The sequence below is a fragment of the Myotis yumanensis genome, unplaced genomic scaffold (assembly GCF_028538775.1).
Source record: "Myotis yumanensis isolate MYYU_CA2020_CCGP unplaced genomic scaffold, mMyoYum1.0.hap1 SCAF_14, whole genome shotgun sequence".
NCBI classification, from domain to species: Eukaryota; Metazoa; Chordata; class Mammalia; order Chiroptera; family Vespertilionidae; genus Myotis; species Myotis yumanensis.
Window position 1 is genome coordinate 23295671 of NW_027223765.1, and position 19805 is coordinate 23315475.

Genomic DNA, 19805 nt, shown 5'->3' on the forward strand with positions numbered 1-19805 from the left:
TGTCAGAAGCAAATTTCTGTTTTAGAGCATTGTGATCATTCTGAAAAGGCTATGTACTGTCTACACCAGTTGTTACCAACGTACCTTTGCTGAAGGAGAACTGAAGTTTCTATGTGTATTTATGTATATTGAAAAAGTAGAGAAATTATGCATTATTAATATTTAACATTCGTTGTGAAGGTGGTACCCCTGGCTGGCTGCAGATGTCAGGGGCTGCCTGTCTATAGGAAGCAGGAGGAGCCCTGGGGGAGGCCGGGTTCAGAGGAATACTTTCAATCCAGAGCTCAGTGAAGTGTGTTTGTGGATCATTTTTTTGTAGTTTTAACTATATTAACCCCCATGCAGTATACATATGGCTTACAATTTTTCTGTAAAGTGATCACAGACTGAAGAGAATATCAGTAATATAAATGTAAAATTCTCTCTCTCTCTGAAATAGCCACACTGACTTATCTTCAGCTGTTCATAAGAGCTTCGTTAGTGAGATTAAAAAAAAAAAATCAATGCTTACTTATTCAGATCAGACACAAGATGGCCAAAGAAATTAGACTCATCTAGAAGACATTTTGAAATGTGGATTTACTTACACTACTGTTAACCGTGGGTCTCATTTCACATGTATATTATACCTTGAGATACTAGTTATTAATAATATGAACTTACTGTGATTATATTTTTTAAATATTGCTTATGTCATCTGCTTCTGATCTTTTCAAACTTCTATATGTATTGTTTTATAACATAGGTAAAATGTTGGTATAGCAGTTAGTATTCAGAAGTTTTTACTGACAGGGTGTGTAATCAGAGAATTTGGAGACACTGACCCATGAAGCTTCTTGTCACACTGATGCTTCCAGAAAAAGGTGGAGTCTTGCTACTCCAAGTATGGTTCATGCACCAGCAGGCATCACCTGGGAGCTCATGAGAAATGCAGGTTCTCTGGCCTGCCCAGACCTGCTAAATCAGAATCTTCATCTTCACAATCCCAGGTGATGTCCGTGTTCATGTTAAAGTTTAAAAACAGAGTTAAGCTGTGTTTTTCTATTACATAGCTGCTAGCCTCATGTAGCTATTTACATTTAAATTAATTGAAATTAAGCAAAATTAAAAATTTAGTTCCTGGGTTGTACTTAGCCACATTTTAGGTGCCCGGTAGCAACATGTGGGTGGTGGCTACAGTATTGGACAGTGAAGATATAGAACATTTAAATCATCAGACTCAATTAGAGGGTGTAGGTAGGGAGAGCTAAGGAAAGGATAATCAAACTTGAATTAGAACATGCATGTGCATTAAATGTAGATAGAGAAGCCACTTCCTGTCACTCAACTAGACATGGCCCATGAGAGAGTCTTAGGAAAAGCGTTCGTGTGTGGAGCTCTTACTGTTATTTTGTTTGCCGATTATTGACTTTCATGAATCAAAAAATATCAGGCAGCCCTGCTTTTATTCAGTGCTCTGTCTGTGATAAGGTATTATTTATGCACAAATACTAAAATATTAGTCCTTTCCATATCTTTCAAAGTAAATGAGGAGCCTTACAGGATTCCAAAGAAAGCAAGGTTTTGCTCCAAATCTCGTTCCTTCTGGTTCTCTTTTCTGTAGTTCAGGTTGGTGGAGGTTGAAATTCTTTCACAGGTACATCCTACAGCAGTGGTTCTCAACCTTCATAATGCTGCGACCCTTTGATACAGTTCCTCATGTTGTGATGACCCCCAATTTCATTGTTAAAAATTGAACATAATTAAAGCATAGTGATTAATCACAAAAACAATATGTAATTATATATGTGTTTTCCAATGGTCTTAGGCAACCCCTGTGAAAGGGTTGTTCGACCCCCAGGTTGAGAACCACTGTCCTACAGGGACCACCGGGCTAAGGCTGGTTTGTTTTCCTCTTGCCTTTTAAGGTTAATGGTGAACCTATTGTGCTGTGCTAGTCACTGATGCTTTTACCTACCAGGGGACCTGTGAGACAGGATGTGGCAACATTTTCTCTAGAATCAATAGCAGTCAGATTTGGAAAGTTAGGTGCCCATGGTGACTTGCACCCACTTGGCAGTGCTCAAGAGAGTGTTTGGTTCCGGTGTCATTTGCACACCTTCCCCCATCAATTCCAGAATGTTCTCGGTGATACCAAGCCCTTACCAACAGAAGTGGTGAATGTCTGTTGGTGAATGAGGAAGGGAAAATTAGAAGAAAAGGCAATGGATTAATTCTCCTTCTTCCTACTTTAGGACTCCCCTGGTGAACTCCATAGTTAGGTGCCTTATTTAAAGACTTAGTAGGATTTGTTTACTCGGCTATATTTTCTTCATGCATTTCCTAAACTTCAATATTAAGGGTAACTTTTGAATCCAGCAGCCTCATTTTTATTTTTATTTTTTTGGTAGATTTGGTTCATTTTGAAAAGAGGAGGTCATAAAAATTACCTGAAATCTTTTCCTCGTTGTTCTGAGAGCATCTTTTGAACAAGTTGTTTATTCCCCTCCCTCCCTCCACATCACAACCACCACCAAATTGCAGAGACAAGAAATAGCTAAACTCTCTTATTCATCCACTCCCTCTACAACAACCTTAGCTCAGCTCTCGTTTCTGCTCTCTTAAAATATTCTTCCCCTCTTCCTACGTCATACATAGTGCTGCTTTAATCTTCATAAAATCCGTATTTTAGTATCTTTTATTTCAGACCATCCGTGACTTTCCTTGACCTCAAAATGAAGTGCAATCCCATCCTGTAGCAACACCCGCCCAACCTTTCTTTCCAACCTCGTTTCTTACTTTTCTGCTCTACGTACTGCAGAGCCTCAATCTCAGATTCATCCTAACAACAAATTCGTCCATACATTCACTAGGCTGATGTTCATGGATGCAACTGAACTATAATAAACAACCCTTCATGTGTTTTTTTTCAAACTGACCTACTTATTTTTTCCATCATATAACTCATGCTACCTCTAGATCCTTACTGATTTCTGTTCTTGGTGCCTTTTATCCATTGTCCCATCACTAATTTCTACCCAGCTTCAGAGTCTCAGCTTATATGCTCCTTGTTTTTTTTTAAAATATATCTGATCCCTGACAGTGGAAATAACTGAACTCTCCTTGCATTTTTGTTTATGTAGCCTTCCTCTTTCCTTAGAGTACAAGTTTCCTAAGGGCAGAATCTAACTCAATGCCTTATGTACGGCACACATGGTCAGTGGTCAAGAAGGTGATTAAAAGATGAATAAATAAATGAATAGATGTTTTTATTGTTACTGGTTTTGCATAAGCGAATGAAATTAGAAAAAGGCTTCTTTTTCTTTCATTGACAAATCTTTTTTCAGATCTTTTCTAATTTCTGTTCCCCACCCCCATCTTTCTCCTTAAGAAAAAATGAAAGCCATTATGAGCATTCTACTTGAGCCTGGTGTTGCCTTGGGGGAATATCTTAAAATTTCTTCCTGTTTCCCAGAGAGAGAGAGAGAATTTGTTTCTGTAATTTAGTAATACTTTTATTCTAGTTGGAGAAGTGCCTAGTAATCTAAATTTGTGTTTGTTACCCTTTTCTTTCTGATTATTCCTAAATGAAACAAAAGTAGTCTTATTGATGAACTGCACATTCTCTCTCCTTTCTTTTCATAACTCAAGTTCAAACTCTGCTTCGTGTCCTGGGAAAAAGAAGATGTTTAAACTCATGGTCTTTGAAGCGATCCAAGGGCTTTCTGAGTTGCAGTGAGATCTCTTACATGTTTATTATTTAAAAGTAGTGTTATGAAGTTTTTATTCGCATGTTTATTATTTAAAAGTATAGTTTACAATAATTTTTCCACAGGCATTTGTTTTTTAGTCGCCTGATCTCAGATCTGCCACGAGACCAAAACGAGTGTTCAACTTACGGCTTGGCATTTCGTCAGAATAATGTGAGGGTTAGCTCTTTTGCCTGCGGTAATTTTAAATATTAAAGCACTCATACGTATTACAGTCTTTGCCTGCAGACATATTCTTGGCTTAATAAATGGTTATGACCCAGCCACTGTGACTGCAGACAGGGGGCTGTGTACATGTACTGGCCATGGTCTGGTTGGATCGAGGCGGGCACCAGGGAGAAAAACCTGCTGAGTCATTCCAAGGAATGAAATATCTGGGTTGGGTTTAAGGGTTAGTAATTCTGATTATGATACAAATAGATAATCTGTTCCTTCTTATCTCTTCCCTGACATGCAGCCTCTTGTGACTCATATTGTAGCTTTGTGCATGTAACCCAGAAGCCAGAGACTGGTGGCTCAGAGGTCAAATTCAATCTCAAACATCTTGGCCTACATTACTTTGTTTGGAGCCAAAATGTAATAGTTATGGCTAACATTAAAGCACAGTTTGATGACTTATTTTTTAAAAAATTAGATTTGGCAACCCTGCTCTGGAATTCCTAGTCACAACTGAGATAGAAACTGCCCAAGTTGGTGATGGTTGTCCCTCCAATACCGTAGTGACGTGGCACCTGCCATTTAGCATTGCTGCTGCACTGTGACTTGCCTTGTGGTGGGGCCACATTGCTCTCAGACACGGGAATGTGGCAGGGCACCTGGCAAGACTGTGTTGGAAGACAAATAGGAGGGAGCATCTTCCTGGGTGCACACAAAGACCATTTCTGTATCTTTTATTGAGAACAAAGTGTCTAGTATGTGTTCTCATAAAAAATTCCTTTCACGCATCGTTTATGGACCTTCACGTTCACCTTCCTCTGTTGACCTTCTGACCCGCTGCCCGGGGAGTGACCACACAACTCTGGGCAGACGGGAGAGTTGTAATGCGAGGGTCTCCGAGCACAGCTCTGAGTCTGCACACACTTTTTATGACCGTTGATGTTTGTGTGTGAGTAATCAGGTCAGTGTGGCACAGAGTAGGTGGTCTTTATTGTGGTCTTAAAACGACTCTGACTCCTGTGGCCAGGTGTGTTGACCTCTAAGGTACTTTAGCACACGGACTATTTGCCCTCCTGCCCTGCCCTTAGGAAAGGTGTGTGCACAGATGCGCCGTGTCTGGGTCTGCCTCTATGTGTCTGTTTGACAGGCGTTTGTTTAAATTTCCTACTTGCTCACATTCAGTTTTTGGCCCAAGTCCTATTTATAAGGTGTCAAACAAACGAGGACTGTTGGGGATGATGAAGATGTTCTGGAAGCAGATAGTGGCAGTGCTTGCGCAACAATGTGAATCTACTTCATGACACTGAATTGCACACTTCAAAATGATTAAGACAGTAAATGTTTTGTATATTTTTGCCGCAAAAAAAAAAAAAAATTGAAAATAAGTGGGAAGTATTTTTGAGGTTTTTTTTTGACCAAAAGAGACATGGATGGAGAAAGGTATCTTGTATTTCCTTTATCTCTGCTCCTTTTTCATGGAGGTTTGTCTTCTTCATGTCTGCATACCGGTCTCTACAGGACATTCTTTCTGTGTTTTCTCTTTTTCATGACTTGTTTGGTTATCTGCCAAGGAAAATCAGAGTGGCAGTGACAGTGGCCGTAACCACAAACAGTTCTTCACTTTGACTGCACGTTAGAATCACGGGGGAGTTTCCAAGGTCTCTTTGCCTCAGACATACCTTGTACCACTTAAGTCAGAATTTGTGAGAACTCCCTATGATCCCGAGGTTGGCGCAGCCAGGCCTGAGAATGCCTGTCCTGTGGGAAACCCTGTCTGATTCACAGAACCCAGGGTTTGCTTGTTGGGTTGTTCCGGTGCCTAAAGTTGGGGCACATCACAGGAGATTACTCTTTCCTCCCCCAGACCCAGTTACTTCCGTCCTTGACCTCATGGGATTTGAGGGGTGTTATTGGAGAATTATAGTCAGGCAGGGGGTGTAGGTATAGTTTAAGACTAGAGACACTGACTCAGAGAAGAAATACTACCGAACCAAAGCAAACACAAAAATCCCCACAGTGTATGATGGCTTCCCTTCTTTCGTTTTTCAAAATAAATTCTATTTGGGGATAATTTTAGATTAACAGAAAAGTTATAAAGAAATTATAGAGAATTCCCATATGCCCTTCACTGAGTTCCCCCATCATTAATATTTTACATTGCCATGATACAGTTGTCAAAAGTAAGAGATGGATATAGATACATTACTGTTAACTAAATTGTGGATTTTATTTGCATTTCATCAGTTTTTTCTATTAATATTTTCTTTCAGTTCCCAGATACCAGGCAGGGCACTGTCCTGCAGTAATTGTCATGTTGGGATGGCTTATTTTCAATGTTATGGGCTCTGGTGTCTCAGCTGCTTCTCCAGTGTCTGAAGCAGTCAGGGCCACTGTGGTTTTATGCCTGGATAACAACACGTTGCTACACTCTAAGCATTTGAATTCATTTTGTTTTACTCTTTCTTAGCTTTCAGGACACCACATCTCTGCTCAATAATACCCTTTTATTCCCTCTTCCTTTCAGAAAATCCCTGTATACCTGTGAGGGCCCTAAGATGAGGGATGGGTCAGAGCTCTTTTTAGTTCAGGTTAGCCCCAGCTGTTTCTGGGAAATGACCCAGCAGCATGAAGATGACTTCTTTTCAAGGAGCCAGACTCTTCTGAACCAGATCCACAGATTAATTTGATCAGTGGCCCATTGAACAGGTTACTCAGACATTAAATGTGAACAGATTTCCTCATACCTGTTTCCATAGGGTGAATTAAGTCCAATTTCCTTCTTGGGATTTCTAAAAGATAAGTAAATTAAAGAGAAGATTATAAATTTGTTAATTGAAGCAATTGACAGGGTGGCTCATAGCCTCCCCCTTGAAATGCATTCTTGATTTGACTTCCAGGATAGTATGGTCTCTTGGTTTCTTTCCATCCTCCCTGGATACTCTTTCTGTCTCCTTTGCTGCTTTCTCCTCTTTTGCGCCCAACCTCATCATAGTCCCTAAGTGCTCTCTCTTGACATTAATTGAGATCTCATTTAGTCTTATGCTTTAAATATCATCTGGAAGCTGGTAACCCTTAATTTACATCTCTCGCCCTATCTCCTGAAGTACAGACTCGAATGTATATTAAACTGTCTACTGACATATCTATTTGGATATCTGCTTGATATGTCAAATTCAACACACCTGAAACGTAATTCTTGATCTTCCCCCAAGCCTGCGCCACCCACAGCCTTCCCGATCATAGTGGTGGCAACTTCACCCATTTTCCCAATTGCCAAGGAAGAAACCCTTAGAGTCATCTTCACCTGCTTTCTTCCTTCACACTCCACAACTTGTCCATAAGAAAGTCTTGAAGGTTCTACCTTGAAAATATATCCAGAATCCACTTCTCACCTCTGCTACACTGCCATCAACTCACTTGGAGCTGCCATCTTCCGGGGGATGTCCACTTCTCTGTGCCAGAGTGGTCCTTGCTCTCAGTGGCACAGAACACTCGGGGCTGGCCAGCAGCTGCTCTCAGGTGTCTGACTGGATCTTGTGGTCCGGGGACTACACCTGGCCACTAAGTGGGAGGCCTGTTCTGAGCCCGAAGCTGCAATATCTTCCTCCCCGGAAACTGTTACTAGTTTTCTATGCTCTGTAATAAATTACCACAGACTTGGTGGCTCAAAACAACATACATTTATTATCTCACACTTTCTGTTGCTTATCTGTATTCTCCTCCGGCTGCATTCTAGGTGTTGGCTGAGTCTGTGTCCTCATCAGAGGCTCCACCAGGAAAAGACCTGTTTCCAAGCTCCCTCAGGTTGTTGGTGGAATTGAACTCCTTGCAGTTGTAAGACTGAGATCCCTGTTTCTACCTGACTGTTGTCCAGGGGCTGCCCACAGCTCCTTGCCACATGCCCTCTCCCAGCACGGCAGCTTACCTCTTCAGAGCCAGCAAGGGGAGTCTCTAGCTCCAGTCTTAACGCGTAACGTAACCCTGGGCGTGACATCCCATCCCCTTTGCGTGTTCTGCTGATTGGAAGCAAGTCCCAGGTGCTGCCCCAACTCAATGGGAAGAATTACACAAAGCCTTGAACTCCAGGAGGTGGAGATCACTTGGGGGTCACCTTAGGGTATGTTCACCACAGTAACCATTACTACCAACTCCCAGTGCTGAGGAGCCTAGAAACTCCCTCTGGCAGCCCCACAGGCAGTCCTTTGCCTGTGTATTTGATACCGTTTTTCATAGGGTTCGTGGCAGGGGGAGGATTTCTGTGTGACTGTGCCCCCAACCGGCTCTGGCCCAGCACCTTCCCAGAGTGCTGACTTCGAAGGCTCGGGCAACCAATACCTGTCCTCAGAGGATTTGGGAGTCTTTGCCACCTCTTCTCCCCTTCACTCTTCAGTGTTACTATTCTTTCATTTCAGATTGTGGACGTCATTCCTAAAGGCAAGGGGAGACTTAATAATTGCTCATCTTTTCCTCCAATATGCATTCGATTTGCTTTACCGAGAGACTACAGACCGAGATGTGGTTTTTTATGTTTCACCTAGAAAATTTGTAATAATGCTGATTTTTGTTGATCTTCCAGTTCAGTAGCTGAGTTAATTATCTGACAGAATGAGCCAGAGCTGTGTTTTTTTGCATAGAACCTCTTGTTCCAGAAGCAAAGATGGTAGTTATTAGATCCTGAACTAAAGATGATCTCTTACAAATCTGGGTGTGAATTGCTTAGAGCTAGACTCTTCTTGCCTCCCTTCATTGTATGGGTGTTTAACCAAGTAAATACAGTGTTGACTTGATGATTACTATTTTTCAGCCTAAATCATTTTGAATCTCAATGGGTATTTATAAATAACCTCATACAGTCTGACATTAGTCTTCATGTGACAGAGCAGCTGGGATTTCACATCTGAGAATGCTCCTCCTCTTCCCACGCCTATCTTTGTTGTCTGAGACCCACACAAAACATATGACAGTATGTCATGACCAAGTCTTCTCTTTCAAAAGTCTGGAATCTTCTGCCCATAGTTCTTCATATGTCTTTTGTTTGTGGAGGGGGAAGGGGAATAAAAAGGTAGGGGGGAATGAGAACATGAGTCTAATCTCTGATGAAATTTTTAGACAAGAAGGGTAGGGTGCAGAATTGGTTTATTTTTTTGGTTTAGTTCACCCCAGTTTGAGCAGTTCGGAATCAGTGTATTCTTTTATATTTCAAAAGATTGTGCCTCAGTCCCTGTTTGTGAAAGGATATGTTAGAAGGAAAATAAAGTCAAAATATGCTGTTGATGCTTGCTTACCCAATCACAGTTACACACCTGGGGAAAACCAAATCCTCTTTAATATTTTCACTTTTTGAGTTTCATGTAAATCATGCCCAGATGGTTAATAGTAGCATAAATTGCTTGTTTGATATATAAGAATCTTAGGAATTCTTTTTAAAAAATTATTATAGCAAATATTCCTGCGGAAACTATTTTGGTGGGGTGCAGTGTGACAGTGACCACTTTTTAAGAATTTTCTGGCTACCCCTGCACTCACAGGGGCCGGCATGGGTCCCTCTTTGGTGGAGCTCCTAGTAAGTGGGTTTGTCATCCCCTCGGTGGCGAGTGGCTGTGCTTGTGGTGTGAGTCCTGGACAGAGCCCAGGCTTCGTCTTTAAGTCCCGCTCCCCATGAAGAAAGAGCATGTTCTGTCCCTTAGCTACAGTCCCACTTCCTGTTGGAGGAATCACCTTCAATTCTGGCAGCCATGTGGCTTCCAGGAGTTCAGACCCAAGTTAGTGTCCTACAGAAGCCCTGAAAGGAATGGCTGCAGCTGTGGAATGTCCTGGTGACCACTTGCCTCTGGTTCTCCTGCATGTGCATAGCATTGTGTCCGTGCATGTCCATCTGGTGGGAAAGGGGGAGGCAGCCCCACCACCTGTGTGGGGCAGGGGCAGGGGCGCCCTGCACACCTCTGCTCTGACCCAAAGGCTGCAGGTGTTTACCTCAGCCCTCCACTCTTTTCCCAGAAGTTCTTCTCTCATTGCCTTACAGTCTTTTCTTACTGCATCTTTAATTTTGATAGATTTTGCCAGATTGTCTTCTGTGGGGATTGAGCCATTTAAAGTCTTGTAAGTGATGAATATGTGAATGTATTCTCTTCAGAAAAAAGTAAAAAAAAAAAAAATTAGGGATACAGCTAATGTATTAAAGATACATTACTGGAGTGTGTGTTTGTGTGTGTGTGTGTGTGTGTGTGTGTAGGGTGTGTGTTGTTTAATGTGTAACCCATATTGTGCTAACCCAATCATTCTAGAATGATGTCTTTTTACTGATGATTTGTGTGGGAGTTTTTTTGCATGATGTAGCTCTCTCTGTATGATTCAAGTTGTTTACCAGAAATTATTTTTCAGCACTGCCTTTTTGGCATTTGATTTCAGAAAATAATTTTGGGTTTTATTAAACACCTCCGTTTTGTTAATACTGTGCAAAATTGTAATCGTTGCCTATGTGTTTTCCCCTCTCTCTTCAGATCTCAGAAATCTGATCTGCACAATGAAGGCTACGTCTTGGAATTAGATTGCTGTTCCTCCCTAGTTCACCTGACAGACCAAAAAATCATCCCAGAGTTCGTTGAAAAGGTGAGTCCTGCAGTGAGGATGCCATCGAACAGGTTCTCCCGAGGGAATAGGCAGGGGCTGGCTGGGGGCAGGTCAGCCATACTCCACAGGCTGGGCCTTGAGCAGCCCCTCCCCACATGGCTCAGGCTGAGGTTGACTCTGGAACAATGTGGCTCCTCCCCTGCCCCCAGCCTGGCAGGACCCTGGACCCTGTCTTTTAAGGCTGGAGTGATGTTAACAGCTGACAGGCCTAGGGCCCCACTGCCAGGACTCCCCTCAAATCCTCAAGGTGGCGTGACCCTCCCAGATCCCACATTCCCCTCGTCCTGTGGGTCTTCATTGCCACCAGCCCTTTCCCTTCCTGGAGTGGGAGCACAGCAGAGTCCTGTGGCCACTGGCATGCAGTCGTACCAGGGAAAGTTGCCGACTTTCGGCGGATTCCGTCTCTGCCCAGAAATGTGTCTGGTTTTGAATGCCTCTTCATGCCATGTGAGGTTTGCCGCCTAATTGCAGGGTCCACTTGATTTTAATATGATGACGTTGACTGCAGAAGGAATGCCCTTGCCCAAATGGGCCTCAGTTCATTGCTTAATGCTTATCTTGTTCTCCCTTCCCCAGTCTTCCGCAAGCGTTGACAATTCCACACCCTGTAGAGGAGGTGGTATGATTTGTTTGAGATCCAATCAGTCAACTAGGGAATTCATCAATAACTATGTTGGCCATTTCTAACTTTGGGCTGGAAATAGCCCTAGGTGCTGGGATACAGGGACCCAAATAGGTGTGGCCCCTGCCCCGCTGTTCTCACAACAAGCCACATGGTGTGGTCTGGGCATCAGGAGGTACCTGAGCTGCGACAGAAGGATGAGGAGGGGTTATCTGGTGATGGGGCTGGGCAGCCTGGGGAGCCCTCCAAACAGAGGAAGCAACATGTGTGAGGGCCTGAGGCAGGAGGGAGCCGAGGGGCATCCAAAGACGAGAGGCCCTTGGGGAAGAAAGGGAATGTGTGTCAGGGGTGGGAGAAGGGGCCAGGACTGGGCTGTAAAAGCTGTGGGAGGCTGTTGAGAGGAATGTTGCAGCAGAGTGAAATAATTAGATCGTCCCTTTAAACACCCGGTGATTCCTGTTGTTGTTCCCTTCCTGCCTCCCTCCCCCCCTTCAACCTTTATTGAGTGTTCAGGGTTTACAAGGCCTGGGGAATAACCACTCATGTATGGCGGGGAGGGGGTGGGGGGTGGGTGGCGGGGGAGGGCCCTAGACTGTAGACTAGGAATCAGATGATCTCTCAGGTCAAAATTTCCGGTAATTTTACTCTGGTAAAATTGAGATTATTACTTAAGAAATGCGGGGAAAGCCACTTGTGTTCACCCATGCATAAGCCTGAGAACACAAGTGTTTGTGGAACTCACGTAGCTGTCTATATAAATAGGGCCATCTTCTCTGGATGGCTGCAAGTCAAATGTTCTCATAAACTTGGGCAGGGACATCTGAGAGGAGGAAAAATAGTTTTAGACTTGGTTTTGTAATGAAGACTCAGATGCTGAGAATAGTTGAGGGTAAGTGGGAAAAAGGAGGCATGAGGCTCTGGCCACGCCGTCATATATGCTCTTCTAAAAACATGGGATTTAGTGCTTTTGTCTTAACCAAACCCGATCATTGCATGGCTGACCTGTTGCAAGTACCCATATCAGGTCTTAAGGAGACGCCGGCCTGATTCGCAGGCACTCGGTGCTGTGTATTTGTAGCGTCTGAAGTGTAGATGGACATCCGTCCAGCAGAGGAGGAGATAACCTCAGAGTTATGGTTTGAAGGACAAGCCAGTGTTTATTGAAAACGTTTACTCTTATCCCACCACTCTATCCCCGCGCCCCCCCCCCCCACACACACACACACTGGTTGTGTGTGTGTGAGTGTGTGTGCATCAGGATCTGATGGTTCGTTTCATAATTGAATAATCCGTAATTGACACTAGCTCATTCATTCTACGTTTGTTTTCAGCATTTTAAAAATTATACACTTTAAACTTTTTTATTGATTTGAGAGACAGAGAGAGAAACATTGGTTTGTTGCTCCACTTGTTGATGCATTCATTGGTTGCTTCTTGTATGTGCCTTGACCCGAGATGGAACCTGAAACCTTGGCGTGTCAGGACTACGCTCTAACCCAGCGGTTCTCAACCTGTGGGTCACGACCCCTTTGGCAGTTGAATGACCCTTTCACAGGGGTCGCCTAAGACCATCCTGCATATCAGATAGTTACATTACGATTCATAACAGTAGCAACATGACAGTTATGAAGTAGCAACGAAAATAATTTTATGGTTGGGTCACAACATGAGGAACTGTATTTAAAGGGCCAGAAGGTTGAGAACCACTGCTAACCAACTGAGCTACCCGGCCAGGGCCAAAAAGTATACACGTTAAAGCCCACTGGGTCATCTTTCACCTGCCGTGCACCTGCCTTTTCAGTAAAAATCATTGGGTCCAGACAGACTAGACACCTTGCACACTAGGGAAGCCCTGAGATTTCTTACCCAGGTTTATCTCCCGTTGTGTGTGCTGGAGTCTCTCGCCTCCGTTCCTCTCCAGAGAGAGGTGGTTCCTGGTCATGGTCAGCAGGGTGCCAGTACAGTTTCCCGCCGTGGAGAGCTCAGGTGTGCTGAGGCTGCCCCACCATTCACCCCCTCACTCGCGTGACCGAGGGCCGGACCTGGACGTATCCAGCATTTCTGGCTGTCAGGGCTGGCTGTGGCTTTAGTTTCTAGGCCGGTGGCCATGGCAACCAGGAGAAGAGGGACGGATGGATGGAACTGGGCCCCCCTTTCCTCGGATCCTCTTTTCTGTTGTTGGACAGGATTTCTGGAGAAAACACCACCTGTGTGTGTGCAGAGAACAGAGGGGAACCGAAAGCCCCTCTGCGGGGTCAACAGCTGTTCCAGCTGATGGCAGGATTGTACATAAGTGTAAATTTTTCTGTCATCACACGGGTAGGAGACTACGGGAGCTTCCTGGGAAGAAATAGACTAAAACCCATTTGTGTGTTTTCAATAAATACGCGTTTAATGAATAGCGTGGTCCCCGTGTATGTATATAGGGTGGCACTTGTTAATTGCCATTCACTTAGGCCAAGATGAAGCTGTGTCACTGGCGGCTACAGCTTGCAGTCATTACTTTCTATCTGGGTCATTATTTTGTGTGAAATAATGGCTCCTGTTCCTCTGACAAGTACATCTGTCTTGCGATGAGTTGGTAATTAACTCATTTTGTCATTGTACCATCACGCAGGAGAAGCTTATGTTCCTCTCCGCATATTAGAATTAAGCTCAAAGTGATTCGAATCTTTTTTTCTTAAGAACAATGCCCCCGTATTGTTTTTCTACCGAATGTTTTAAATTAGAACCTTTGGGTAGAGAGAACATGGTTAGAAAGGAGGGTCCGGCGATTTCATTCTTTTCCATAATTGGGAAAAATAAAGTCGTTTTGTGCCTGTGTCGTGTAAAATTAGCTGAAGATGCCATAATTTACAGCCTCTCTTCATCATGATTTTTCACAGAGGGCGAAGGGAGATGTAAAAAGATGCTCTCCTCCCTTTCAGTGTGGTCTAAGGATTTCTCTGTGCGCGCGTGGGCCAGTCAAATTAAATCTGGGCTACTGCATCCTGATTTCCCCTCTTGTATCCTGCTGTGCTCCATCCAACCGGCCCTTTATGTAAATTATTTATTATGGACCACAGAGCACTTGAAATTCAGATTTATGAGCAGACTCGGAGAGACTGTGTTTTCCACATCCTCGAACCAAATGCTCGAGGGAGGAAGAGTTTGCGAGGTTCCGTCTCTGTTCCCTTGAGACAAAGGTTCAGCCGCCAGGTACTCCCGGAGCCTGTCTTGCGTGGCTGGTGGGTCTGTGGGCCACTTGGACTTTCCCAGGAGGGTGTAAAGGAGATAGAGTGACAGGGAATAAAGAGCCGACAGGTTCGTCTTCAGATTACTTTGCATTCTTCGGAGCATCCCGGGAAAGGGCTTACATGTTTGGAAGGCACTTTACAGTTTCCAGTCATTGCACACATTTTCTGGTTGGTGCTTCACAGTAATTCAGGAGGCTACGCTGGGAGTGGTATCTCCCTTTTAAACGGGTGGAATCTAAGCTCAGAGGAGGTGAGGGCTTTGCCCCAGGGGCTGGGACAGCTGAGGGATGGCGCCTGGGCTGGTGCTTCCAAGGGTGGGGCAGTAATTGGGCTTGGAGGGAGCGGGAAGGTTCGGTGGCTGGGCGGCCAGGGCAAGGTTTTGTAGAGATGTGTTATAGGATGAGGACTCCGAAAAGGGAGGGATCGACTCTTGTGGAGATGGAGGGGTGAGGTGAACAGTGCTGTTCCTGGTGTGGGCAGGAGCATGAGCTGAAGGTGAGAAGTGGGAGATGACAGAGGGAGGAGGAAGCTGGTTCTGGGCAGGGTTCCTTTGATTACATGAAACAAGAGTCCTACTCAAGCCGGCTTAGGTGAACCAGGCAGGAAATGGCTTGGAGCCCTAGACTCCAGAGTCTAGAATTCCAGGAATACAGAACCACCACTTCCACCCCTCCCACCTCCCCACCCCCCAAAAATTGATATCTCTGACTGTATTATATGCTGCTGGCCCATATTTATGTATGTACTAGAGGCCCGATGCATGAAATTCGTGCGAGAGTAGGTCTTCCTTCCCCCGGCTGCTGGAACCAGCTTCCCTCCAACACCCTGGACCTAGGCTTCCCTCGCAGCCCCAGCTTCGTCTGGAAGGTTGTCCAGTCTAATTAGCATATTATGCTTTTATTAGTATGGATAGGTTTATTTGAATTTTAAATAGGATCTTACACCACAGAAGCACTCACCCTATGTGCCAGACAGACCCTGTCCTAAAGGGCTTTACATGTACTATACTCTTAACCCTCATCTTACGGCTCTGAGGACGTGTCCCCATTTTACAGGTGAACAGACTGAGGCACAGAGAAGCTATGCCGTTTGCCCAAAGTTACACCTGGGAAAGGCATGACTGGGATTTGAACCCAGCCTGCCTGACCCAGAGGCCACACTTGTGACCATTGGGCCATGCCATCTCTTCTGTGTAGCTCTCAGGGACTGAGAGTGGGGCTGTCCCAGCCAGAAGGCAGGGTTAGGCATGGGAGACAGGGGTGCAACCGTATCTGGTACATGGGGACAGATTTTGGAGCACCTACCCCAGTGGAGCCTCAGGCTCTAGGCCTGTAGCATATGGGAGAAGGTCACATCCCCTGCCATTGTCCAGGCCAGACGTGGAGAAGGCCTTTGCCCTCAGGCCCTTAGCTCTGGGCTCTGTTCCTTAGATTCACTCCTTTCTGATGGAGGGATTAGCACTGACCTGCACGATCTACTTAGCACTGGTTTATTTTATCTCACACTGGACCACAGAGCCTTAGAATGAAGACAATTGAGGAGAGGTGAGGCTGACCCCTGCCTTGTCCTGTGAGGGTCCCACTGTATGGGCCAGAACTAGAGGGTCAGTGTGTGACTTAAACTAGATGCATTACCCTGCAGAGAACCAGATGATGTTGCTTATACCTCTAAAGAAAGGAACCTGACTGATTTAAAAAATGTCATTGGCTCCTTTTAATGAAACAAAAGATCCCCACCCCCTAGGAATATGAAACTCTGCCTGCAGTATATAAATGACTCATCAATAATTTCTGGCTGATTGTTGAGTATTCAGAGCCTCATTTCTACAAGTGCAGTGCAGAGAATCTAATTTAATTAGTGCAAATTCAGAGTGAAAAGAAAATTATGTATAAAAGGCTTTCCTTTCCCCGCTGTACCCTCCCCCTTCTCCCCAATCGAGAGAATCATGACAGTTTTAAAAGGCAAATCTGGTGGAGTGGGAGGAGACAAAATAGTGTGTCATTCTAGAATGAGTGTGCCCTTGGTGTGGAAGGATGTGACTGGGGGCTGGGCAGAGAGGAAGCTGAGGGTGAGACACCAGGTATTGCTGAGGGATGCGGTGTCCTGTTTGCTGTTGTGTTTCCAAAACTTAATAAATATTTGAGAACAAATTAAAGAGAAACAGAGGAAGAATCATTAAGACTCTTTTGCGCAGCCGGCGTGGGCGTGGCTCAGTGGTTGAGCATCGACCAATGAACCAGAAGGTCACGGTTTGATTCCCGGTCAGGGCACATGCCCGTTGCTGGCTCAATCCCCAGTGTGGGGCGTGCAGGAGGCAGACAATCAATGATTCTCTCCTATCATTGATATTTCTATCTCTCTCTCCCTCTCCCTTCCTCTCTGAAATCAATAAAAATGTATATATTTTTTAAAATGCTCTGTGTCATGAAAGGGGAGAGAGAAGCCCAAGGTGACACTCAGGTGGCTGGTCTGTGAGGTGGGGCCACTTGTGAGGATGGGGGACCCAGCGTGAGGAGCCATTGGGGGCAGAGCAATAATGCGATTGGGGAGGGACATGTTGGGACTCAGGACAATGGGACACTCAACGGAACATTCCAGGAGGCAGTTGTGGCTGTTGGGCTAGAGCTCAGGAAGAGGCTAGGAATGGAGCTGTAGTTGCCTGAGGTGCAGACTCGGAGGCCCAAAGAGGGCCAGGCAGGTGATGACAGTGAGGAAGTGGTAGGTGCCATCTCCAGAGGGGCAGCCACTGCACGCCACCAGCTCGTTGTTACCGGGTAGAAATACGGACCCAGTATCACAAGATCTTCTGTTGGTGTTGGGTTGACTAGTTGGCTTCCTTTGTTTTAGAGAAGTTGACAGTGTTTTTACTTAGTTCCTGTGAAGCCTCTTGCGTTTCCAACGTAAACAGAACCACTGAAAAATAAAAACTGCAAGATCTAGACGGGTGTTTCTCACACCGTCTGTGGTGAAGGACCAGGTTTTGTTTGTTCTCCCATCCATTAAGGAGCGATCTTTTTGTAAAATACAATAAAAACATGGCAGCAATGTTGAGTAGCTAAGAAAGGGCCTACATGCTTACGCTAATGTTCTGTCCCTGCCTTGTCCTGGGCCAGGAATAAAGCGTGTATTGACCAGCAGTGAGCCGAGGACCCCATGTTGCTTGGGCCACTGGTTGAGCTGGTAAAGCCACGGGACAGGATGAACAGGGGATGTGAAAACTCACTCGTGCTTACAGAGGGGGGAGTGGAGAACACTGTGGCCGGGCCCTGGAGAGGATCCAGAGAAGAACTAGAAAGAACTTTTACAAAGTGGGGAGAAAGGAGAGAGCATCCGTGTTACAGAACCTCAGGAAGAGACTAGAAAACAGCATAAAAGCAAGAACCCCCTTGGTAGGTGGCCCACAGGTTTGGCCACTGATAAGTCTTGCAAGAGCAATGTGCATGGGGTGGAGCAAGCAGAGGACCCCTGCCATGGGTTTAAAAGTAAATAAATTTAGAAGGAGAGAGAGGGAAAGGTGGCTAAGACAGAGTACAGGGAAAAGGGAGTTTTGTTTTTGTAAGAGGAGGGCATCTTTAAAAGCTGAAAGGTGCCTGTAGAGAAGGGACAGTTAATGGAAGTCTGAGGTGATACAAGGTGGAGGCAGGGGTTCCCCTGAGGCTGGGGGAGGAGGGAGGAGGATGTTTACAGGCTTAAACCTTCACAGTGGGAGGAAAAACTAACTGGGAGCTGCTGTCTGGAGGCCTCTGTTTTCTTATGAAGTTTCTCCCCTGCCCCAGCCTCTCTTGATCTCTGTCCTCCTACTATTTTCATTGGCCTGTGATCATCCTGTTCTTTCCAGGGAGGTTAGTGAAGTGAATTTGAGCCTGGGAAGAGGGAGGTTGTCCTATGCTTGTCTTGATCACTCCCCCAAGAGGAGGCAAGTTCTTGTACGTCGTTTTCTCTCCCTGCGTGAATCCAAGAGCCAGTATCAGGGGGCCGGCAGTCATTAGTGTGTCTTTGAACAGATCTCTGAGGGCTCCTAGGCAGTCATGTTCGTGGATCCCCTTAGTGAACCAGCACAGGTACTGTCCCTGGTCACGTGAGGCTCACAGTTGAGCTGAGGACACAGACACAGAGTGGGTGTCACCTGCTGGAGGTAAGGGCCCTGGAGTACCATGGGCGAGGGGTCCCGGCAGCGGGAAGAGGCAGTGGCCCGGAAAGAAGTGGTATTTGCACTGGGAAAGTGGAGGGAGTGGGGGCTGGAATGGTGAGGAGAAAGGCCATGGTTGGGAGGGAGCGGGTTTGCCTTGAGGAACGGGAAGAGGGCCATTGTGATTGGACCACAGAGGATGGAGGATCGGGTGCTGTGTGCTGGAGAACTCCTTGGGGCTCGCAGGGCAAAGCCAGCGGGCCAGGCTCAGGATTTGGGTGCTCATCTTAAATTCAATGGAAACCCATTGGAGAGCCTTAAGGAGAAGCTAGAGAATGGTCTCCTCCTTGCAGGGGTGGATTCAGTAAGGACACTGGGAGCAGCTCTTTGTAGACAGTTAAGCTTAGGTGGTGGCATTGTGGTGGAGATGAGGGGACGTGGGCAGATACAAGAACTGGAGCAGGCAGATCACCAGGGTTGTGTGCAGATTAGAGAGTGGCGTGTGGAGAAGGAGGGAACCAGGCTGTGCAGCTTAAGAATTGGCAGGGGGGAGAGGGGGCGGGGGGGCTCTGCTGAGACGGGGAGGGCTCAAGTCCTTGTTTCTGTGGCCCACTAGCGTAGGGCAGAGACACCGCTGGCAAATGGTCATGGCACGGTGGTCATGGATGATATTGCTGAGGAAGGGAGAGAGGGTGAGCGGGAAAAGGGCCTGGAACTGAGCTCTGGGAGACTCTAGCATTCACTGTTGTGAGGGAGGTGTTCAGAGGCAGGGGTGTCAACCCTGTCGGTGGCATGGCCATGAGCATGAGGTCATGGGTGACCTTTGTGGGAGCTATTTTGGTGGCCTTCCCCCTCCTAAATACATATTTTGTGAGACCTGACCCAAAATGCCATTGGGTTGAAAACCACTGCCCTTTACCCCATAGAACTCTATGTGTGATTCTGTGTCATTCATAGGATGGTTCTCGGTTATGCTTTTTATGTTTCACTTTCAAATTTAAAATGTGCTTTTTTTTCTCTCCATGGGCTTGCTTGCTGAACTGTCTTCATTGTCCTCTTTCGTGTAATTTTTTATTAAGTGACTACATTTTAATATCTGACTAGGAATGAGAACTTGCCTGCGTAAAAGCACCTCAATTCTATGTAATTTCTAGCATTCAGAGCACATATCGCATGAAATAATAATCACAAAAGAACTAGCAGTTAAATCAGGGGAAAAAAAAGTGAACTTGGGATTCCTAAAAATGGCATTTGGATGGGCCCAGAACAGAGAAGGGCCTGTT

General features: G+C 45.5%; 1 protein-coding gene across 1 annotated transcript in view; it reads left to right on the top strand.

The window, feature by feature from the left end:
• Positions 1-19805, top strand: part of RFTN1 (raftlin, lipid raft linker 1) — a 176428-nt gene that overhangs the window by 81073 nt on the left and 75550 nt on the right. The window contains exon 4 of the mRNA XM_070433349.1: positions 10406-10514. Within this exon, the coding sequence (XP_070289450.1) occupies positions 10406-10514 (109 nt within the window). The remainder of the gene's footprint in view (positions 1-10405; positions 10515-19805) is intronic.